Source organism: Rhipicephalus sanguineus, chromosome 2, assembly GCF_013339695.2.
Source record: "Rhipicephalus sanguineus isolate Rsan-2018 chromosome 2, BIME_Rsan_1.4, whole genome shotgun sequence".
NCBI classification, from domain to species: Eukaryota; Metazoa; Arthropoda; class Arachnida; order Ixodida; family Ixodidae; genus Rhipicephalus; species Rhipicephalus sanguineus.
The window spans coordinates 155500992-155526687 of record NC_051177.1 but is presented as its reverse complement, the minus strand read 5'-3'; the positions used below and the strand labels follow the sequence as shown (position 1 = coordinate 155526687).

General features: G+C 45.5%; 1 protein-coding gene across 1 annotated transcript in view; it reads left to right on the top strand.

The window, feature by feature from the left end:
• Window positions 1–25696, top strand: part of LOC119381996 (uncharacterized) — a 94798-nt gene that overhangs the window by 51884 nt on the left and 17218 nt on the right. Inside the window, exons 7-9 of the mRNA XM_037649741.1 lie at window positions 342–487; window positions 3582–3631; window positions 10069–10177. Of these exons, the coding sequence (XP_037505669.1) occupies window positions 342–487; window positions 3582–3631; window positions 10069–10177 (305 nt within the window). The remainder of the gene's footprint in view (window positions 1–341; window positions 488–3581; window positions 3632–10068; window positions 10178–25696) is intronic.

Here is a 25696-nt window from a genome sequence, read left to right as displayed (position 1 = left end):
TGCTTTCGGTTTTAATTTTTACTGGCACTACAATCGTCATCCCGTCGACCAACCAGTGTTGTGGGCATGTTTCACGCCAATGGACGAAGACAGAACGCAGATCGAAGAATTCTGTTTTAGAAATTTCTACTCACTTGCCAGAGAAACCTCTGCAAGGTTGGACACTTCAGACGGTACGCTTTCTATTGCGGTACAAAACAAAAAAGCGATGAAGGACGGTATACAGTCCGTTTATTAGATACCTGACTAATTTTCGAACAATTTATTTGCACTGTCGAAATGTATCTGTGAAAATGCGTGCAGCTAAGCATGTGGCAATATAAATTTCTTTGTTTTTTCAGCCTTCCGACGAGCCCTACATGGTAAAAGCATCTGGCTATGAAGCGACGAAAAATGTCATTTATGGAGAAACCATACGAAAATTTATGGATTACGTCGCGCTGCAAGCTTATTTTGCTACATCTGACATCATATTTCTTCTTACAGGGTAAGTATTGTGCATGGCCACATGCAAGTGATTACGCTATATTTGATATGTTCTTTATCGGCACTCCCATTCAGGGAAACGAATCCAAACGGAACTAAAGACAAAACACACGGTTGTATGGAGCTCCCAATTCCATTGCTTTATGAGAACGAATCGAGGCATTCCTGAGTCAGTCTTTGCACATGCCTACAGCTTGTTGGCGGGACGTTGAGTAATACTGTCGGCAAACATTACGTTACATCTAGCAACATCACTGTAAACTGTTTGTACTTGTACACACTGCACAACAAAGCAATAGCATCAAGTAAATGCATAACCAGGTGATTGATAACACTTCCACATAATGGCCTATCCAAAGACGCTTATTATTTACTAAAACGTGCCCCAACAGTTTTACGCTCCTTTACTACCTGTTAATTTGTCAAGGTTCATTGTCTATTCATAGCAGTACTGTTAGTTTTCGCACAATCTTGCCTCAATTGAAACAACTCCATTTTGGTGGTGCCGAGCACCGTTCTAGCAACTGCGCGCAATAACCGTGTCTCTTAAATATTACGCAACATCTACACGTCACAAAGGTGTGAAGAAGCCCAAACCATGTGCATGAGGCAATGGTACAGAAAACGAAAAGGTACGTTTGTGGTCCCAGTGACGTAGGTGAAGTGACGCAGTGAAACACGCTCGCGTGAAGAAATTCAGCAGCCCGAACAGTCAAGACGTAAGAGATATATGGAAACGGGACCAGCGCTCACTCCCGCCTAAATGTTTAATCAGTAAAATTCAGAAATGTACATGTGCCGATGTCCTCGGAAGACAACACGAAACCTCTCAGAAAATATTTTTTTTTGCATTTCTGATATTGATGGCGCACTGATGAAACTACTTCCACCAATGTATATAAAATAACCCATGATAACTTCGCGTTAGAGCTTATCTCGCAATCATAAAAACACATGATTTTATAAAAAAATATGAGAGCATATGCGCTGTTTGCAATGAAAAGGAAGGCGTTCCCCAGAAAAATTTCTAACAACCAAATTGTATTGACGCGCACGCTCGGTAAAACATGTTCCCGTCTGGCGTATATATAAGATTTACCACAATTTAACGGGATCGTCCACTCAACTTGAGTATAGTTCACTTGGTGAACTGCGAGACATGCTTCCGTTCATATGTCTTCTGCGCATTTTTTTTCATTACGGTACAAACACGTGACCACTAGCACCGTGCAGTGAAATGAACATTTTCTCCATATTTACTTCCGATTTTTTTGCATTGCCCAAAACTGGATGAAAATACGGGACTGCTTCGAACTTCTTTCCTCCAACATTCTTGATCACCTTTTCATTTGCTTGTACTTAGAGATGTTTACAAATTCTCTGGAACAAGTTAGAGATAGGGCCGCGACTACATCTTGAGCATCACAGACGCTTTACTAGCTGATCATAGCTAGTTGATATGAAGTGCTCAAAAATTACCTTATTGCTGACTGGAAGCAGTGTATCGCGACACCTGTAAAGAAACGTGCTAAGCAGTAAATAGAGTGTAGTGTCTTAAAAAGACATCAATTCCCCTGTTTGTAGGCGCTTACCAAGTAAATTTCAAACGCAAAAAGACTTGCTAAACACATCGAAGATTCTTTCAACTCGATAAATATAGCAATTATTTTGATTCCCCAGAAAGAATAAAATAAATGTCAACGAAACAAAATTGATTGGTTACAGATGTCTCAAAAAGGTTTCCTGCATTTGGTTACCTACACAAGATGAAAAATTGTCGCATACAACGGGTGCAGGAAACAACCACTGGGAATTCCAAATTTTTTAGTGTAATATTCACCATTCAAGAAAATAGGCATAGTATGAAATAAACTTTTAAAGGTATCTAAAGGTTGTCATAGATAATACGAGCGGTATTTTAAAACTCCGCTTCACCTTGCTCATGCTCTTATTTTGCACTGCAACTAAAAAAAGAAGAAAAAAAAGCTATAGTGACGCACAGAATAGGAAAGGTCATGGACATTGATGTTAAAACCGGCTACGCTCCTCCACCCTCCTTGCTCCAAACATTGTACAACTTCTTTCGTATTCTTGAAAAAAAAAATTAACGGTTTCAAAGTGCAAACCACTCAGCTATCTAATGTTTTTTCGAGAAATCTAACCCATAAAATCGTCCAGGCGCTCAGTTTTGATGCAATTATTCGTAGGACAATGTCAGCATCCCCAATAACAGAAGTAAATACTGCTTCCGAGCTGTCTTTCCTTGTTTTGCTTATTGCCTGCTTTAAACTGTCTCATTTTAGTGGGTGTTCTAATTGGTTTTGACAAAGTTCATAAGTTCAGCGCTGGCCTCTTCGCTAAAACACTCCTGCGTTGTGGAGCCAAATCAAATTTTCTGCCTCAAATGCACAGTAGTATCCCTAAATAGCAAATTATTTTATGAATATTCATTAAATTTTTCAAGTTTTCACAGTACTCGCATTGCGAGATAAACTTCCTACTCCTTAGCCTATGGTCATCGCTCATTGGCCTTCTTCAGCAAGCTCTTTTTCAAACTTCCCGTTTTCGACACCCATGCGCAGTTGATTTCCGGTTGCACATTGCTGGCAATTATGAAACACATAGAAAACGGAACGAAGGGCGCTTGTATTATAGTGCTGGCACTGGAGATGAAAATTTTTGATACCCCAAGGTCACCAGTTGAGACTGCTTTGTACAAGTGGCTGGAGGTACACCTCGCTGGCGTTACGCGCGTGGTTGCAGTATATTGGAATCTTAGGCGCGCACTTCGAAAGGGTAAGTCGGAGCAGTGGCCGGCGTTTCCACCGCTACCTACCCCCACACATGCGCATATATATATATATATATATATATATATATATATATATATATATATATATGTGTGTGTGTGTGTGTGTGTGTGTGTGTGTGTCTGTGTCTGTGTGTTTAGGACAAGGAGGTGAAGGAATGCGCTTTCGTGCCCATGTATTGTTGCAGGTGAGGTTTAAGGTTTGGCCTTGTGTCAGCTAAGAACATTGGTCTTTTGTATTGCTGTATGTATTAGCTAACGTGCTCTTCTCCTTATACTGCGTCAGGATGAATATGTCTCGATGGGAGAACAACAACCTAATTGGAAATTGTGGAGGTAAGAACTTTCCGTAATAAAAAAAAAATGAAGCTATAGTACATATATTTCTCGTCATACATCAGTGCTTCTAGCACAAGCGACATTTTGAAGCAATCACTGTTTCACATCATCAAACCTCTTTATGATATCGGAGGAAAGAAGATGGCTTTTCAGGGCTCGTTTTTTATTGTTAGACACAATAATAATGAGAACTAAGAGACAGCAATGCCAAGAAAAGTATAGGAGATGTTATCTCTAATAATTGGGATATAAATGTGAAGAAGGTAAACTGGACGAAAAGATAACTTGCCGCCGGCAGGGACCGAACGTGCGACCTTCGAATAACGCGTCCGATGCTCTACCACTGAGCTACGGCGGCGGTCATCCCCCCGTCCAATTTATGTGGTATTTTATGCATTTTAAACCTAGGAGTGTTAGTCAGCGCCGATCGCAGTCATGGCGGCGAGAGTGGAACACTCGGTGTTTTTACTCGCGCATGTTGGTTTAGTTGTTTTCAAGTGAAGAGCGTGCAGAAGTTTGAAGTGAGTTGTTCAATTAAACTCAAAGTTTACGTATATGTACTGTTATATGTCCTAAGACAAAAACTGCAAGTTGCGCTGGCACGGGAATGTTTATTTGTGATGGCCCGCGGGCAATGGAGAAAAGCCCTCTTAAAATATACCTGTGGGAATTCTGCCAGCAAACAAGATTTCTAGCATTTGTCTCAATTTATCATGCCGGTTAAAAGTAACTGTCACGTATTTTGCGAGAGTTGTTAGCACGGAAAATAAACAAGGTAGTTGGTACGCAATTATTTGCTGCAGGCTGATTGATTGGCACTACTGGTCATGACTTTCAATAGCGTATTGTGAATGCGGTATCGCGGCTTTCCTACACTGGAAGCCATTCGTGAGTCTCTGGCTCCTTCTGCTAGATGGACCGTAACCAAGTCAAGATTAAAGCCCCTTGATCTAGAAAGTGGCGACACTCTCCTCCTCGCGCGCGTTTTTCTTCCTCAATTGTCCTCGGATTTCTCCCCTCCCCTGCCGGGCGCGGTGCGCCCGGCACGCTGAATTCTCCACTGGCTCGCCGCAGCCGCATTAGAATCACTGCGCGTGCTTGTTTAATCGGCTCCTTGGAGCATTAAATGAGAACCTGCCTCTTAAGCAGTAGTCAGGACGAAAGTGGGCTTCCGATAGAACAAAGTGACAAGTATATTTTTTAAGACGCTTCGATAAATACCAATAAGCGTTTCGAAAAAAAATGAGTATACCAACTGGCGGCTGAGTGGTTTACCTCTCCGTCTCCGCCTCGGCTGTCCCTAACGCGGAGGCATATTAAGCGCATATAATGTAACCAGCATAAAGTATAGGCCAGAATTTTTTTCATAATTGTGGTCTTGATGAGCTCAAAGAGGGCAGCCAAGAAGGAATGTGGTGGTTTACTTAATTTAATTGGGCCAAATGAGTGGGTCTGTAGCATTTTTGTGTCAATGCCGCTGTCAGACACGCCCGCACGCAGACGATGCAGGCACGCAGGCACACACACACGCTCATACACACGTGATAAAGACACGCACACACATACACACACGCACATAGATACACACGCGATATAGACACGCGCGCACATAGATACACACGATCATACGCACGCGATAAGGCACGCACGCACACACACACGCTCATACATACGTGATAAAGACACGCACATACACGCACACACGCACATAGACACACACGCGATACAGGCACGCACGCACATAGATACACACGATCCTACGCACGCGATACAGGTACGCGCGCGCATACACACATACATAGGCAGATACGCACATACATACGCACGCGCGTACGCATGTGATACAGACACACGTGCGTGCACATGCGAACAGACACGCACGCACTTATATACACATGCACATACACACGGGATATAGACACGCACGCACATACATACATATAAACGCGCACACAGAAGCGATACAGACGCGCACGCACATACATGCAGACGCGATACAGACACGCATGCACATACATACATACACACGCGATGTAGACACGCGCGCGCATACATACATACACACGCGCATATACACGCGATACACGCACGCACATAAATACACACGCAATACGGACACGCAAGCACATACATGCACACGCGATACACACACACGCACATACACAGCGATACAGACACGTACGCGCATGCACAAGTGATACAGACACGCACGCATATACATGCACATGCGCATGCACATGCGATACATGCACACACGCACATACACACACGCGTAATACAGGCATGCACATAGGCCTACATACACGCGCGCAAAAACACACAAACGCATGCACGCGCAGGCGCACACACCCGTGCGTACACGCACAAACACGCGCGAAGACACACAAACGCAAGCACACGCACATACAGACGCAGGCGCACATATGCACACATGCAAACACGCATACACCTGCACACACCCGTACACACACGTCTGTAGGTTTGACGCCTGGAGGGTTCATGACGTGCGTGAGCAACAGAAAGCGCGCGAAGTTTGCTTGCGCTCGCTTCTAGTGACGTCAGGGTCACCTGACTGGGAGGTATCGCGCGTCGCAGCCATTCAGCGTTGCGGATGCGCCGGCTCCGTGAAAGAGAGGGTGAAGAAAGAGGAGATTGACGGCACGGCGAGGGTGAGGTGGCATAGATAAAAGAGCGCCGCTACTTTGGAATATTAAGGGGCTTTAGTCCCAATAACTGCCTGAAGGGAGAAAGATACCATGCGGTCTACTGGACAGTGCATTGTAGCAATCATCTCCTCACCTGCGCCGTCATCGACCGTTGTCCTTGACCAGCGGATGCCGCCCGTGAGTCGGTCGCATTGCTCTCAGCCTTGATGTTTGGAAGATTGTAGCGCAGGCGCGGTACGTGCTGGAGCGTGAGCGTAGCGACAGAAGCTCCGGTAACGTATCCGTGGTTTGTGAATCTGCTCACCATTATTTAATATTGTGGTGTGGTACATCTGGGAGCTCAAGAGGCATGTCAAAAGGTTAGCAGATGCAACTATGTCTTGGCAAACATCACCCGCATGTTAGTCCTCTCGTCAAATACGCAGCTGATCTGCCTTGCCGGTCGTTGTGCGATAGCGCTCTAGTTATTACGCGCCTGAGTCCCCGGACTGCCATATACGCCGAATCTTCAAGAGAGCGATACGTGGTATTCCAGAGAAGGCTTACGGATCTTTGGATTCCTGCAAGACTTCGCCAACTCGGCATTTGCATTCCATGCATTGCTGTTGCTTCCTCAGTCATACATTTGGCAAGCCCACCAACTTTAGGATCTTTGAATCCCTGAATAATCTTGGCAACTCAAATTTGTCTTTTCCTTCACAGTCAAAGCCTTGTCAACCGTAAGCAAGATCTCATGGGCCGGCACGAGTTGTCGTGCTGTGCCTCCACACCACACCTAGTTAACGACATTATTATTATTATTATTTGATTTGTATACATACAAGCACAAGGACACACAGAAAAGAGGGAGAGAGCAAGCTGGCAACTGCCACCAAGAGGGGCACAACGCCTGCCTGCTCTTTCGGGAGGAGGGAAGAGACAGAGGAAAGGAAGTTAGGAGGAGAAAAAGAGGAAAGGAGATAGGAAAGTGAAGAAAAAAAATTGACGACATCTTCTCCGTACAATAAGTCAAAATGTGTGAAATGCTGCGGTGATTCGGGATTTCACCATAATAGAAAAAAGTTCAAGCGGTGTGCGAGCCGTGACTCGACGCTGACACAGCAAGGACTTAGGCCTGCTGAATAAAACAATCCGGCCGCGCCTGCTCTGTTTTTTACCGAACGAGTATCGCAAAATCAATTTTCTTGAAGAATTCTGGTTCAAAATGGCACCTTTATCTAGCACCCTCTAGTGGATTTCACAGGCTGTTATACGGTACCAAAATCTAGATGATCAACTGGCACGAGGCAAAATTTAAGATAAGCCCGAATATCGAGGCCGGTTCGGACGCTGTCGGAGGGGTTGGGTTCACAGGTCGACGACGCGGTGCCGTTTTAGTTTCTCTCATTTCGGGTCTTTCCATCGCGTCGCGAAGGCCGTGAGCGTGAACACTTGTTAATGTCCCCAACTAGAGATACGTATTGCCGTGCGTGTTTCCACAGCGAGTGTCCATTACGGATTCATCATGCACTCGGATTTTCTTTTTTATAAGGAGAGACAGGTGCGGAAGACCGCGGCGGTGCTGGCAAACCAAATTTCCGCGTAAATTGGCTATGGGAATGAGCTCAGAACAGCTTACGCGAAAAAAAAAACTTGAGTACTGCCTGTGAGTTTGACCTTATCCGAAATCGAAGGTCAGAAGAGTGGAGCAATGCACTTTGGCTGGCAACTAGCGACACTTTATTCAATGGGGAATTTTGTCGAAAACCGCTCATGAATTTGAGCCCGAAAAGAGTGACTGTAATGGCGAAATTTGCCTTTTTTACATGATAATCAATCTTATCAACCGCACGTCTTATCATTAATAATATCTGAGGTTTAACGTCCCGAAACCACGATACGATTATCAGGGACGCCGTAGTGAAGGGCTCCAGAAATTTCGACCACATGGGGTTCTTCAACGTGCACCTAAATCTAAGTACACTGGCCTCAGCACGTCTTATCACGACACTGGCAGTGCGCCCCCTAACTACAGGGTATATGACTTTCTACAGTGTTCGCAAGAATTGATATTATTATTTTTTGATGAAGCATGTTCTATGTGATAAGGAGAAAAAGCTACGAGGTACCAAGAATCTATATCAGCACCCCCTTTCCTGATCCATGCCTGTAGACTGGGAACAGATGTTCCCAGTACACTGGAGTATCCACTACCAATATTTCCTTTAATGAGGTGTAATCGATTATTCTACTTAGGACAGGTAGTAACCACGGAGTCGAGCCATGAGACTGATGTAATTAGGATAATAAGGATGGGATGGAGCACATTCGGCAAGCGCTCTCAAATCACGAATGGTAGTTTGCCACTATCACTCAACAGGATCGTATATAACAGCTGCATCTTACCGGTACCCACCTACGGAGCAGAAACCTGGAGGCTTACAAAGAGCGTTCAACTTAAACTGAGGATGACGCAGTGAGCATTTGAAAGGAAAATGATAGTTGTATCCTTAAGAGACACGAAGAGAGCAGAGTGGGTCAGGGAACAAATATGTGTTAAGGACATCTTAGAACTTTGAAATCAAGATGAAATGGACATAGGCAGGGCATGTAGCGCATAGGCACTATAACCGCTACTCTATATGAGTAACTGACTGGATTCCAAGAGACGGCAAACGCGCGAGGGGGAGACGGAAAATTAGGTGAGCAGATAAGGTTACGAAGTTTAAGGTGTAAAGGTGTTTATTGGTGGGCAGTACGCGACGATGCAGGACAGCGACAGTCAAGTCGGGAAACCGACTCTCAGCATGACCTGCGTTCTCTCCGAAAGTAGCCGAAGAGGATGACCCACTAGAAGATGCTAGAGATGACAACACACTGCAGACTTCCAAGGCTTTCCTACAGCGGTTATAACGTGGCAGCAGTAAGCACATGACTGTGTTTATTGACGGAACGTGGAAGAGGCCTTTGCCCTGCAGGGGGCGTAGTCAGGCTGTTGATGATGATGATAATAATGATGATGAATCAATTATTCATCATTAAACCTGTAACTGTGCGAGTGCTGATCTAATCACCAAAATACCCATGAGGCATACGTAGGCATGTTCAGGTGACATCTAACTGCGTTGTAATCAACAATGTACTAAATGTGTCCTCATTGTTTCTGGTTGATAAAGAAAGCCCGCCAAAATCTTCAAAATGACAAGTGACTAGACTAAAATGTAAAAGTGTAGAAACCTGGCCGAGTTAGAAATTCATTATACAAAGATTTCAGCGTGCAGCAACAAAGACGTAAGAGAATTGCCTGTTTGTCTTCTTCCCCTAACTTTTAGTTGTGTACGAGCGGAACACTTTCCATAATGAGTTAAGGATGTATTCGGCGGTGACAAGGGCAGAGGTCACCGGTGTTAACACCGAACTATACACAGTTCAGCCTGGAGTTCAAGCAAGCGGTAATAATGATCTCGCGCTAGGTTTGATCGGAATCTACTTCTAATCACATTATCCCCAAGTCAGGGAATAAGGGGCTGAACCTGCTAGTGTCACAGCTTCATCGCAGATATTTGCGCGTACTGGTATTCGAGCGCGTAAACATTTGCTGTAAATATGGTAATTTTCCCACGAGCACATTATTCTAATGTATATGCTATTATGCAAGGATCCACTCTCGTGTTCCTTGACTGATGAAATCAATTGTACAAGTTGTGTTTTCTATCTCATTTTTCTATGGCTCTCCATTGCTATTACTTCTGTATAATAAGGAAGCTGTATGTCGATATTCTTATCCAGGTTTTGCGTATCTTGCCGGCGCCTGTACCAAGTGGAGAGTCGGGATGACTGAAGAAAGAGCGGGCAGCTACTACGGTGTATTTGTGCTAGCACATGAGCTTGCCCACAGGTGAGAAAGAAAGCTATCACTGCTTTTACGACTTCCACAGGAAAGAAAGCGATTGTTTAACGTTATAAGCGTAACAGTCCACCAATTGTTGTAGCGAATCGTCATCTAGTAGGAGGAGAAGGAGTAAACGTTTATTGTTGCAAGCGCTGCAAGCAAGCCTAGCAATAAACGTGCTGCAAGCGCTATTTTATTGTTGCAAGCGCTGCAAACAGTGCTGTAACCGCTATCTCCCAAGTTCTCTTGGGCGCAAGAACGAAACGAGTCACATTTTGCAGCATTTCAGGAGCTACCTGCTAGGTTTCGTTTTGGCACCATTCCTGCGATGACTTGCCGATGCTTCCCAGACATCGCGCGAGCTGCGATAGTGCTGGGAGTTATTTAACACTGCTTTAAATGAAATGTATTGGTTACTAGAACAACGAGATAAAGTGCCGACACGAACTGCTTTCCTCGACGGGAGCAGCACCGCGTTTTGGTTCCGAACAGTGACTGGCGCGCGCAAAAGCACCGTTCGAAGATAAATGTAAGTGGTAGCGGGGCTTCCATAGAACGATATACGTTCACAAAATGGCTGCTCACAGCTGCTCATGGGGCTTAGCGCCATCTGTGTGAGGACGGAACATTTCCGGCTGATCAAAAAAGTAATGCATATGCGACACAATATTTGCTTGAAACCGACGTCCCTTTCTCTGCACAGGCACGTAATTTCATCTAAACTAGCTTTCGTACGCACCTGATCGCTAAAGACTCGCGCTAGGCGATCCCGCGAGTGTTTTCCGAGTACGCTTCAAGTCAGCGCTAGGTAAACTGCTACCGACTCAAGACTAGCGAGTGGTATTTAAGTGCATTGTCGTTGAATTTGCCTTGATTTCACTAGAGAACTCATTCTTGCAACTTTTATTTTTCATTGGAGGCATCTTTTGCAGCTGTATTAAAGCAAGGAGCAGCGTACATCGCATATTCACAGCATATCGTATTTGCTTCGCCCATGTGCAGGTGCCTGAAAGTGCACATTGCTAGTGTGCTTTTTTCTGAGAAGTAGATATGACCCCTAGTCACGTTAAAATTAGGAAATTTGAGTGTTATTCAATGGTCGCAACAACACAATTTTCTCGCATTGTACATAATGCGCACCAAGCGTAGTAATATGTACAAAGACTGCGTGGATACTACGCACACTATGTTTTACCTTATGATCCACTAAATTATCCTTAGGTGTAACGAGGTATGCAAATTGTTGTGCGATAAACAACTTCGCGATCTGCTCACCGGCAACAGTAATTGTAGTTGGCAATCCGTGTTCATGAAGGAAACCGGGTCGCAGGAATACTGGTTCTACTGGTTCAAGAAAATGTAGCGAGCACACTACTCTAAACCGTTGCCTCGGTGTCTTATCGTTGCCTCGCTCTCTTATCTAAAAGACATGGGTAGCCAGGCGTACGTGTGATGCTATAGATAGTCTGCACGTGATGTGATGGACGCAGTGTCATAACGTACTGGTTGTTCAACATGGCGGCTTTGATGACGTAAAGGCAGCGTAATCACATTCCAGTTAACCTGCTGCAATATGATAACGATGCGGCCACAACGCTACTGGAATATGCGCTTCAATTAAAGAAGAAATTGCAAGTGATGTAATGACAACACTAACGCGACGTCACAAACCTTTCGTCTTATATTAAGCGGTGAACCAACATGGTGGTTTCAGTGACGTCGGTGGAATCCCTCTATTGAAACCTTCCACAGCTTGCGGGGGCACCCAGGCAAGGCAAACGGTCGGCGTTCAATGTTAGGCGCATCTTCCAGTTGTCCTTTGGACACCGGACACAACACGTTCAACAACAATGAAAGGTACCTTAAACGTCCGCGCAGAGTAATAATTGAGTTCTCACTACAATAATTGAGAGCACACATGCAAGTGAGAAACACCAAAACGCGTGAGGAGGTGCGTCGTCGCAGACGAACTTTACGTGCCAGCTTTCCGTGCAACGGAAGGGCTGTAATGAATAATAACGCGCTGCGCCTCCCTTCGCAGAGCGCTAAGGAAAAAGTGTTTCGTAATAATTACCCACTGTGATAAATGCTTTGCAAAATACACCTACATAATATCGTTCGGGAAATAAAGCTCATTTGTAAAACTTTAGGTTGCTTCGCCTTTGAATAGAACTTGGTTTTTCGCTTTTAGTGTTTATTCCTTTCCCCTCTAGTCGCGCTTTAATCGTAGCACCCATCTTCCCCTTCCTTATCTCGCTAGGTTCTGAACCGCTTTTCGCAAGAAGCTTAGCGGCCTATTTGGATCAGCCTCAGCCGTTCTGCTACAGTTCATATTTTGCTCTGCAAGTGAATAGCCTCGGATGTGATATATGCTAGACTTAGCGAACATTAAGTCATATCCTTTACGTTATACGCTATCTCTCTATTTTCTCTCTATTCCTAGGATCTGCAAAAAAAGTGTCCCAGACGCTGACAAGAACACACCAGACGCGCAACGTGGCGACGTTATCTCTGCGTGGCGGTACTGCCACGCCGCGCAGTTGGGAAATACAAATGATAATTAGTATCAACACGCCCACTCCCTGTTTTATTTTGGTATATTCAGGTTTCACCAGCAAGGACGGTTATCAACGCTCGACGTTGACCTCGCCGCAGTGTTCGAGAAGCTTCGTGCTTGTAGTAGATTGTTTTGTTAAGATTGCGCGCAGGACGCGAATAGTGTAGCTTATCCCAGAGCTTGTGCGACCACAAGTGATAAGGCTGGAAAGTTCGATGCGTGATGTATAAAAGACGGCGCGTCCCAGCCATGAGCAGTTTTTATCGACGGCCGACGCTCTGTTCGCCGCTATCAGTGTACTGTGTGTATTGCTGTAGTTTGACTTTCCTTTTCCCGGCCACAAGTTCGGCCAAATAAAGAGCTTCATCATGGACACGCCGCCTGCTGCCTTCGTCGGCGTCACGACCCCGTGAGAGTGTTAAGTCCCAGACTAACGATATGATTATGAGATCTAGTGGAGGGCTCCGTAAATTTCAACCACCAATTTTGGTCCGTGTTTTCAACGTGCACTTTAATCTAAGCACACAGGCCTCAAGCATTTCACAGCGATCGAAGTGCAGGCACCGCGGCAGGGATTCGTTCCTTCCACTTTTGGGTTACTAGTCAAGCACCATAACCACTACACAAGCCAGGCAAGTGCGCAGTAGGGAGAAAGGTCAAAACTTAATGTAACCGCGAAAAGATACACCGGCCAAGAATCACCGCGGAAGTCTTGTTCACAATAAAAATGCCATAGCGTATTTAGGTACGCATAAGTACGCGATGTAGTCAGCAAAAGCACATCGTCAGAAGTGTCATATCACCCCTGTTCAGCGTATGCACCGTCGTCTGTATATGCAGGGATTCTAGGTACAAGCATGATGCAACCTTCTTTTCTTTGGCCAGAAGACGCGCACTTCACGAATCAACATTTAGACCTGTGGATTATACGTGTTCAGCAAACGCATTCCAGGCCACGTGCTGTTTCATGATATCATATTCGCGCTCTTGCTCTTTTACTTTTTTTCTTGAATTCACCTGCCTCACCGATGTACATGTAGACATAGTCATGGCAGCCTACTCCGTAGACTACACCGTTGACTACGCCCTACACTACATTTTTTGCTTGGCAACTTGTATTTTACGTTCACTAAAGCGTTTCTTAGCTTCCGTGTTGGGGCAGGCGCAATTTTGAAGTCCTACCTGCGTATGGTACGGGCGATGGTCTCTCTTGTTCTGGGTACATACGGGACGGCCATTCGCTTCTTCAGAGATGGTACTGAACGCTACCTACGTGGCAGCGATAGTTGTTTCTGCACAGAGGAAAACATAGGCGGGAGGTATCCACATATTTTTATTTCTTCAAAGCTGCTTTCAATATCACACTTGTATTCCTCATGACTTTTACACACGGTTTTCGCTCGCTGAAACTGCTTAGTGAACACAGAATATTTGTGTGATGCGAATGCACTGAGCAAAAATGTAAATACCTGTCTGTATGTGTAGAATTCCTTGGACGTTGAAATTCATACCGTGTTTTCCTCTTTGCTGTGAACATCAAAAAACCGTATACAACCATTGGCTCCATGCTCAATAGTAAACTTAATCGGTTTTTCAACACTGTCACATGATCACTAAAAGCAGTGAGGGCATCCTTGTCAATCATGCAGAAACAATCATTTAGATATCGCACAGAGACCTTCGAAAAATGGGTCGAAGAAGTGAACGCCCGAGGCTCGAAGTCTTCCATAACAAAAATACATAATTGGTGGGGCTTAGCATCCGAAAACCACGATGTGATTATGAGGGGCACCGTTAGCGGAGGACTCCTAAAATTTCGACCACATGAGATTTTTCAACATGCACCTAAATTTAAATACGCGGGCCTCAAGCATTTTCGCCTTCATCGAAAACGCGGCCGCTGCGGCCGGGATTTGATCCCGAGACCTTCGGGTCAGCAATTGAACACGATACACACGTGGCCACCACGGCGGGTTCCATAACAAGATTGGTAGCAGAAACGAAGATAAATGCGCCCATAGCAGTACCATGAATTTGCAGGCAGAAGTGCTGGAAGACGAAGGAAGTATTTGATAAAGAGAACCTGAGCTCCAATTAGAGACCTCACGGGCGGAGACCTGTCAGGCTCGAGGGCAGAGGTGCAAATATTTACAGCCACTTCCACTGAAACGCTTCAGCAGGAACAACGTGTACCTCTTCAATAAAGTCGACGGAATTGCGCACGTGCGTGTCGCTTGTTCCGAGTGGGAAAAAACGCGGTGTAAGAAACCAGATCTGTAGTTCTGTAGAGGTGAGTGAGCGTAGTTAACGATGGGCTCCACAGGTGCATCCTGCTTGTCTATTTTTGATAGTCCGCACAGCGCAAGACCTGCTCCGTTGTGACACTGTAACCGGTAATACAGTGGCTGGGGCTGGGATAGGACCAAATGAAAGACGCGTGCTGGAAGCTTTTGGAAGTTCCTTTGCAGTTATTGACACGAAAGATTTTATGCTGGGGTTCACCATGACTTTCATCACGTAATTACGTAACGCAAATACGCCAGCAAAATGCACACGATCACATGGGAAAGAAAAACGATGGCTGATCGCTCTGTCATAGGAATCGGTACAACAAGAAAGTGGAACGTATCATCACAGAAGTAATTGATTGTTTATAGTGCATGGGTATATGAGGCCTTGTAGAATGTCCACGGTTGGTTCGCAGATATAGCACAGCTTCATGTGGACGCGCTCACGTTGACGCCTAGTGGCACATCTTTGTACCGACGACAAACGCCCATGATCATGATTTAAGATATACGTGGACACCGTATATGGTGAATCTCGCGCAAATATGGCCTCAAGAAACACCTAATAAACGCTAGAAGGGCCAGGGTAGAAGTCAGTTGGTTGTACATGGTGTAAACATTGCGCGCAACAAGGACAATAGGGGACGAGGAAAGAGCGATACGTTCTTTCCTCTTCCACTCTTATCCTTGTAGCACGCAAAGTTTACACCACGCAATAAACACTGCTACTCGATATGCATTCCTTCAAAGCGTCGTGAAACGCGAAGAGAAACGCTACGCACGTCGTGTCTTCCCTCTAGCGTGGCCGTTTTTTCACAGGGCGAACGAGGAACGCGGTGCGACAACCAGGTGAGCGTCGGAGAGCTATTTTTTGATATGGATGAATGCTGTTACCGAGGCTTGGGCTAAAGCCACCACCTCGCGGTGTGTTAAAGCGTTGACGAAATAACACTTCTATTGCAAACGCGCCGAATGGGACGGTCGAAGCAACGGCGTTTTTTCCCGAGCCTGCTGGCACGCATGTCACCGCCCCGTTATAAAGGGGACGCTCATAGCATCTATACATCCATCCATCCATCCATCCATCCATCCATCCATCCAAGAGCACTGCGAGAGGAAAGTATGAAAAATAAAACGCGCGTTTAGGTAGCTGCCGTTTTGTGTTTGGCGGTAGCTCACTGGGCTAAACGCCTGCCAGCGATTGTCGAGAACCGAGAGGTCATGGGTTCGACTCCTGTGAACGGAACGTTTTCTTAAGTTTTTTTTTCTTTTCCATCTGATGACATTCATTTTGCTGACGCAATTCCGTGACGGAAATACGTCGTGAAAGTCTTGGTCGACACCGGCATAAAACAATTTCGTGTTAAAAAAAACACTACAATTACAGACTTCCGTACTCGGGAGTCGAACGCACAACGTCTCGGTCCGCGACGGTAGGTCACAGGCGCTCAACAACCGTGCCACGGTCACACATTCAGGAGGCTTCGCGAACGCGGCTTTTATCACTCACACTTTTCTCTCACAGTGCTCTTGGTTCGCGGCGTGGTGTTGGCGTCTGGGCGTGGTAGAGGGAAGTAATTCGTGGCCTCCGCGATTAGCTCTGGCAACGCTCCGTCGCACCACTGCTACAGCCGTTCGATTCGGCGCGTTTCCAAAAGTATAATTTTGTCGACGCCTTAACACACCGCGGGGTGCCGGCTTTAGCCCAAGCGTCCATTATAACATCAATATATTTAAAAATAGGTCTGTAACCCTAGCCTAGACGGCATATCGCGTTCCCCGCTGGAACCGTGAGAGATCACGGTCAGACTACACAGGAGACACGAATTGCGTTGCGTTTCTAGCCCGGCCGTGGTGTAATCTGTGTTAACTCTTTAACATTCCGCGGGAGACGACCTCAGCCAACGTCACCTAGAAAAAAACTTCAGGCCCACTCATTACCGCCGTGACGTCACGCGCCTAGGCCGAGCGACCGGGAATATGGGAGAATGTGAAGGAATTGCCACCAGCGTTTCCCGTGAAAAGATGAAGCGTTCGCGGCGATTTTTTGTGTGTGCGACAGCTTCATATCGCCTTTAGCGTTCCGATTGGTGTTGGTTTAAAGGGCCCCCGACAGCCGATTTCTTGTTTGTGACATTTATGTTGTAATAAGTAGGTCAATGTCTTGTAATCACGGAATGACACCGTAAATCTTCCAACGTGATGTCTAAATAATCCTAGCAGCGTTAATTATGGCCATTTTTAGTGTAGGTTCAAAACGCGCGCCGAAAGAGGATAAGAAACTAGCGCCGCGCCGCGGCGGTCGCGCCTCGGGGCACGCGTGATGACATGCGCTCAGTATTGGGTGACGTCAGCCACGCGCTTGTTGAACTGCCAGTTGGAGAACACACACACGGAGAGCTCACGCTGCCTGCCGACACGTACCGAAGAAGGAGAAGGTGGGAGAGCAAACATGCTTCGCAATATACCACAGTGCATGCACCGCGCATATTTCTGTCTGTGACGTCGACAACACTTGCCTTACCTCTGCAACGTCACAGGGGGCCTACGTCTACGTCATACTAGTGGTTATGTTGATAGGAGTTCAAAATTCAGATGAGCACTCAGGCTTACTTTAAAACCAAATTAAAATATCTTAAAGGCAACGCTCGTCACTCATAATTGGTCAGAAGTGCCCCCGCATGCAGGACTATCAAACAACACAAGCATCTCGAGTTTCCAAATTCGGTGTCAGGGGTCCTTTAAGGAATGCATTACGCTTTGGAGTTTTTGACGATTTGTCAGTAAGCCATTTATTATTCCACTTAAAAATAAGAAAAATTGCATGCTATAGAACGTGCGACCGATTTATAAGAGAAATGTTTGATGGCCCAATGAATTGATGAAATAAATGAAATAAATTTTATTGCGATATCAATTATATGTAGAGCTGTGCGAATAGCAAAATTTTGGTGCGTAGCGAATTCGAATATTGAAGTGTGAGTGCGAACTGAACGAATATTTTTCGAATATTTCTCGAATATTTCTAGAATGCTCCTCGAATACTTCGAAGTGAAATTGCAAAAAAAAGTTGGGGAGGATTGCTAAGCATATTCTTACGCGATAGCAACATGAAAGTGTTTGTTTTCGCTAGGTTGATGAAGCACTGGCGGGGTGGTGTTTCATAGTTGTCTTATCAAGAATGAGGCAATGTAAAGGCCGAATTGTATTTATATACATGATTTGGTGCAACCAAAGTGTTGCCGACAACACTTTCTTTACACGTGATAGGCGAAGATGCCATTTCCTCAGCCTCTCCTCTTCTTTCATCTTCTGTGGAAGCCTGACTGATGTGGCGGACAAGGGTGTGCTCCCTTCAAGTCCGGACTTCCAAGTCTGCCTCGTAGACGTCGATATATAACATCTGAAATTTTCGATGCTAAAAAGCTTCGGCTTCCAATTTTTCGGACTTCCTGCCCAAATTGCAGGTCCAAAACAGCATTAATTGAGTCCCCACCTCTGCCACATCTTTCATCTCCATGTTGGAACCAGCGTTTCTTGAGTTAGTACATTTGCGACCGTAGCAGAGCTTGAAAGGCAGCTTTGCTGCATTGCAGGTTTGTGATGAGCTAAAGCATATTGAAAAAATCACATCATCTCCAACTAAAGGGGACCATGAGGCGATGCGAAGCAGTGTTTCGGCATGTAGGGCCCGCGTTTCAGAGGGTGAGTGGTGAGGGGGAAAGGGGAGAGGGGTAGTGGAGAGGCCTTGCGCATGCGCAGTAAGGGTGGTCACGCCACACACCACCACAACCGCCGGATTGAACTCCGCTATAAGATGCTTCACATCTAAAATCTCAGGACCACTTCCAATCGGACGTTGACTGTGTCTTGGCGAAGTTCGACCGTAACGGAGCTTGAAAGGCAGCTTTGCCAAAATACCGGCGTGTGATGAGGTGAAGCATATTGAAAATCTAGGGACCACTTGCAATCGGACGTTGACTATGTCTTGTCAAAATCGACCGTAACGGAGCTTAAAAGGCAGCTTTGCCGCAATACGAGAGTGCAATGGGGTGAAGCATACTAAAAATTTGAAGGAGTTACTTTCAGTTGACGTTGACTGTACTTGTTTTTGGAAAGTTCAAATAGTAAAATTCTAGTGCGAATCGAATCGAATAGCAAACGTTATTCTAAAAATGTTCGAAATTTTGAATAATCACACACCCCTAAATATATGAACAGTCTCGGCTGATTTTTGCCGTCGCCGTCGTCATGCTCCGTAAATGTATAAGTCTCTCTCTCTCTATATATATATATATATATATATATATATATATATATATATACGATGCATGATGGCGGCGCGAACAAAAATCAGCCGAGTCTGTTCATATAAATGCTATTGGAATGCTAAAATTTATTTCATTCAGTTCATCAATTCATTGGGCCATGAAACATTTCTCTTATAAATCGGTCGCACGTTCTATGGCGTGTAATCTTCTTTTTAATTTTTAATCGAATAATAAATGGCTTACTGACAAATCGTCAAAAACTCCAAAGCGTAGTGCATTCCTTGAACCACTGTATATATATATATATATATATATATATATATATATATATATATATATATATATATATGCACATAAGAAAATAATTCAGAAGAACTTTGCGACGCGCGGAATCGAACGGGCGACCTCTCGCTTAGCAGCGCGCGGCATTAGCAGTTAGGCCACCAACAGAACCGTCTTTCAGCCTGCTAACGGCGAGCTATTTATATACACCATTCACTTCAGCACGCTTTCTTAGTCACCACATAGACGGCGCGACGTGCGTGCGTGGCGCGCTTGAAAGATCGTCGCCCCGCTCCTGCGAACGCCGTTGCTGTTCACCCTACAGGACGTGGTCGCCTTCGTGCGCTTATCACGACGAAAGAATGGGCGGTCGGAGGGGGGTGGAACGGGGAGTTGTATGTCTTGTGCTTTCCCCGCGGTGTCCGCGCTGAAGTTACAGCGCACGAAGGTCACTTCGCTTGCTGCAGCGGCCGCGTTTGCGAAAGGAGCGCGCTCTTCAAACAGAAATAAGTAACAACTGTGGGAGTTCGGTTCGTCCTGTGTGTACCTGTTCGACCGTATAGTGCGCCCTGCTTTGTGTTTGAGCAGTACGCTTCAGGTGTCGAGCTGTGACGCGTGACAGTTCACGCTCGTCCTGTGTGCGTTATTTTCGTGCGTCCTTTGGGTTCGAGCAACGCGCTGGCAATTTCGAGCTGCTTTCCGTTCTTCGCGTTACATTCCAATTTATTGCTATCGCATTCATTGCTTCGCCGTTGCGGCGAAACTGTGACTTTTTATTGTTTATTCACACACACACACATACACACACACACACAGACACACACACACACACACACACACACACACACACACACACACACAAAGACGCACTGTTCCATAAGATGCGCCGAAACTTGTAATACTCATTTTCTGAACTTCTGCACTTTTCTCTGTTGTGCCTGCGCTTTTGTGCTCTTTAGAACATCTGTCTTCATAGACACATAGTTATTGAGGAGAGTGTTCGCCGCTGCCACAAGTATGTTATTTAACACAATATCTGGGTGATGGTCATTGAAAGAGACATCGAAATTTTCATTTTCACAAAAGTGTCTGTGACAGCCACAAGAAGCCCCTTCTGATTTGGCGTTTCATGAAAACGCGTTGCATTCACTTTTAGGAGCTGGCTCGCCAGCTCCTTAAGCTGGGGCATAGTCCCGCGTCGTAGGCGTAACCTTAGTTCCAGAGGCGACAGTTACAGGCGCAGCTGGCGCGGAAGAGAAGTCTTCTTCCTCTTGTTCTTCGAGTACCTTGCTGATGATAATAACGAGGCAAAACCATATATAGCATAGCCAACTGTAGCATGCGCACGCTCGCGCGAAAGAGAAGTCTTCCTCTTGTTCTTCGAGAGCCTTGATGGTGACAATAACTCAGGCAAAACTCGATTATCTCGGAGCCAGCTCCTAAATCATGATTCACTTCGTGGATATGGCGTGATTTTTTTTGATAAGCTGTTCAGGTACAATCTGGGCATGCAAAATTGCATTAACGACAGCCGGCTTGGGTACTTCAGAGCGCCTCTCGAGATGTTCTCAATAAGCTGATTGCTCTCAAGTTGAATTTCCCGGTCCCGAGATGTAATATTCTTGGAACAATCCTCACAAGGCAGCGTTCTTAACGCAGCATGGGCGCAAAAGCCAGCGATGTACGTGATTGCTGGCAAAATTTACTCCTTATTTGTTGTGTCACCGTGTCATATCTTTATACCGTACTACTCTGTCAACTGAGCACCGTCAAGTACCACATGGCTTCTGTAATTCTTACATACAATCGAAATTTACGATAACGAAATCCCGAGGGAACGAAATTCTCACCGCAACGAGATATTCTCGGGGCACCGGCGAACGCCCATAGGAGTCGATGCATTTCGTAACTCGCGACTACGAAGGATATTCATACCGCCCTCCCCCATTACGAAACTTTTGACACGCGAGTGCGCAAATAATCTACTCTCGCAACATTAACCACACTCGAAAACTGCTAAAATACATTCATGCTACACATAAATTGTGCAAAACTGTCGCTACAGCTCACTTCAGAAGCAGCCGCCATCATTGTTTACAAAAAAAAACAAAGCTGGCGACAATGATGATGATGATGACTTGCCGAAAAACCTGCTCGTTTCGCGGACTATGTAGCCAAATCCACATTCCTCATGGAGTTTCGTTCGTTGGCTTGGCTCTGTGCCTGGCTTTGTCGGCTTTGCGCGCACATGGTCGCGTGTGTGGAGCCATTTGTGGAGCATTTGCTCGGTCGCTTGGTGCAACGTGAACTGTGTGTTGCGATTGCTTCGTCCGATTTCGCTGCCTGCGAAGATGCTGCCTCCAACGAAAAAGCGGAAGTTCATCACGCTGGAAGATAATGGTGCAATCATCAGTGAGGTGGAAAAGAGCGGGAAAAAATGGACATCGCCGAAGAATTCGGCGTTGCGTGCAGCTCGCTGTCCACGATTCTGCGCTGATCCGCACTGATCCAGCGGAGCCTGAAGAAGGTTCGCCTGTAGGCGCAGTTGATGACGGTTCTGGTGACAGCGCAGTGCCGCTGTCACTGACCAGTGCATGGGGCGAAATTTGTGCCGTGGAAAACGAGATTCCCGATCGAGAGGCATGAAACTGCTGCATGGTAAGTCCCGCCAAAGCAAACTTACTGACTTTTGGAAAAGTGTTTTTTTTTGTAATTTTCATGCCTTTTCTGCCGCATTCTTACGCCAACGAAATTCCCGCAAGAGCGAAATTTTGTGCTTTCCCCGCTGATTTCGTTATTGCGGGTTTCTACTGTATCTCGAAATACCGAACTGTCCTGTAGCTTCAGTTTTTTCTCCGACTCGAACACTTGCTGTATTGAGATGTGATAATTCGTTCCTGACAGCCGCCGGTACTGTCCGAACCATTCCTCAAGACAGTCCGTCTGAAATTTGCCCAGCAATATGTAGTCAAAATTCAATTCTTCAAGGCAGTAACGGCACAGCTATACAAGCGCGTAACAAGTCAGCCGCAATGCTGAGTGCGTTTCCGCGGATAGTGCGCCTGTATCCATCTTGACGTCTCGCCATGTATCCAGCCAATCCAGGAAATAATTAGGAACTTCTATCTGCTTGACAGTCAAACTTCTGACTGGGTCCTGCAGAGGATCTCTTAAGCGACGGCCCTTGCAGGGGCTTTTAACACTGACGTTATGCCACCACTTCAATATTAGGTCAATGAAGTGCACTCTCCCTTCGGCGAAATTCAAATTAGGCTCGTACCCGAGCATTTTTAGAGCCTCTGCCACAAATGAACTGACAACTTCTAAAACAAGCTTCACATTCTGCCGCTCAATGTTCGACGGGTGCAATGCTTTGTAGCTCAATCCATAACCAAACTTTCTGACGCTGTGTTGCTCCGAAGCGTGCAATAGCTTTGAAAGATGCTCCATTAAGCCGTACTAACGATGATGTGCTGAAAATTGCAGGGCAGAAGATACACGTTCATGGATTATTCTGGTTCAACCAGTTGTTTCTGATGCACTTCAGAAGGTGAACGGGGTCTACTTAGTGATGCAGAACTATCGGTAAACTGACTATCGATAGCATCGATAGTTTCCTTGAAACTATCGATAGTGTAAACAAACTATCGATAGTGCTACTAACGATAAACTATCGATAGTCAAATCTGTACTACCATCGGTAATATTACTAGCGATATTACTGTCATGCGTGTTTATTGCTTTGTTTATGTGTATTCGGGTTTCACCCACAGACTGTTAGCATCATTTCACGGTTACCGCGCCGCAATGTTTGAGAACCTTCGCGATTGTTTGACATTTTAAGATTACGCGCCGGACGCGAATATTCAAGTTTATTCGAGAGCTTACGTGAGCACCAGCGATAACGCTACAAGATTTGATGACTGATGCATAAAAGGCCAAGCGTTCCACCGATTATCAGATTACTCGATGGCCGGCGACTGTTCTCGCCGCTATCAGTGCGCAGCGTGTATCACTTGTATTCTGAGTTTTGATATTCTGGGCGCAAGTTCTGGACCAAATAAAGAGCTTCGTATTTCCCAGTCTTGCTGCAGCATTCTCCACTGTCACAACCACGTGTCGAACTATCCATAGTGGTGCGTATAACGATGCTGTTGCTGGCTGGCCAAATTGCCAAAACATTCACGATAGCCTACTATCAGCTTCGCTTAATTTATGAGCAATTTTATGGCGAGAGAAATTATTTGCGTTGTGAAAAAAAAAACGCCAGGCCTGCGCTGAAACCGCAGCACAGTCACAGCGAAAGCTGGAAGAGGGGCGTTTCTAGAGCCCATTGTATGCTATCTTGGGGCTACTAATACAAGTACACTAGCAAGGTACCCACTATGCCATAAATAACAATTTTTCTGAAGTTGGGAAGCACCTACTAAGCCATTATTCGTCATTCTGCGGAGAGGCGAGACACCAGCTACACGTCTGTAAGGCATTATGTGCACTTTGTTGACGCGACGACTGATGACGATTAAGAATTATTGCTCAGCAATGTTTAATGGGTTGGAAGCTTTAAACGGCCCACCAGTTATGCAGTTTGCATTGGGTGACGCCCGGTCGCAATTTCCCTCTCCCGCCATGCTGTATAACATACGTTGACGTGGGAGAGAGAGGGGGGGCAAGGAACTTTACTAAGACCCCGAGGAAATGGATCATGCACTTATGGGCTTCCTTGGCAACCAATACAAGTGCACTTGCGTGGGACCCACTACGCTATAAATCATTGTAATTTTTTAGAAGTTGGGAAGCAGGCACTATGCCATTTTTCGTCATTCTACGGAGAGCCGTGGTACCTGCTAAACGCATGTAAGACATTATGCGCACTTTGTTGATGCTGTGCCTGATGACGATGAAGAATTATGGCGGAGACCTTTGTAATGGGTTCGAAGCATTCAACAACCTACTCGTTTCGCAAATCGCATTGTGTAATGCCTGATTACAGAATTCGCGTTGTGCGACGCTTGGTGCTCATTTTACTCTTCTACCACGCTACATTGCATATGTTAATGTGGTTCCATCCCGACATGAAGCCTGTATATGACCTTTTTGCAAAGCAGATTCAACAACTGGCTTGAATACTGGGCTCCCATGCAGAGGACCCAGGTTCGAACCCCGTTCCATCCTGGAATTTTTTTCTTATTTCGTATTTTTTCTTATTTCGAGCGATATTGGTTACGGACACCGGCAACGGCGGCGGTAGCAGCGGCGGCGGCGGCGGCGGACAACTACGGCGCCAAAAACGGCCGCTGAAATGATCTCATAACAGCTTTCGCTGTAAAATGGCGGCATATGTCCATCAATAAATTCACATTTAAAAGCAACCAGTTCCATCTTACAATTAACAAACTTAGTTCTTGATATTTTTTTTTTTATTTTGAAATCATAAAATACAATATACATATGAAGCCGCGCAGTTCGACCCCATGTAACGCCTTAATTTCCGCTACAGCTGAACAGTTTGACTTTATGATCGTGTGTCAGCGAAGCACTCTGGTGAAGAACACAGGCATGTTCACTTTCTTGCCCTTCAGCCTGCTACTCCGGCTCCACTATGTACCACGCGCGCGGGGAACCAAGTTTATTCTGCAATGAGTTCGCGCTGTTGATTTTAAACTATCGATAGTACTTACTATCGATAGCGCTATCGATAGTATCTTTTACCATCGATAGTTCGATAGTGACTCAGCTATCGATAGTATCGATAGTTCTGCATCACTAGGTCTACTACATAAAAATGGGTCGTGCATTATCCACTGGGTGAGGGTACACAATATCAACTGTCCGTGTTTCAGAAAACAAGGACATCACTTTTTCTGTTTATGGAATTGTTATCTGTTATTACTGTGATTACAGTAAGCCCTGCATTTTCAAGCTCTAAAATTGCTTTTGTCAGGGCTGCATGGGATTGAACTGCTTCAGTGTTGGCTACTGGCAGAATGTGAGCAACATCCTTGTGCGCTGATAGCAACGACTGAATCATAAAAACATTTGCGATTTCGGCCGCTTCGGAGGAATTAGAAGCTGCCCCGGTCACTGAGCCACCTTTGTATTCAAAGTACGGCTGAATATGAATCTC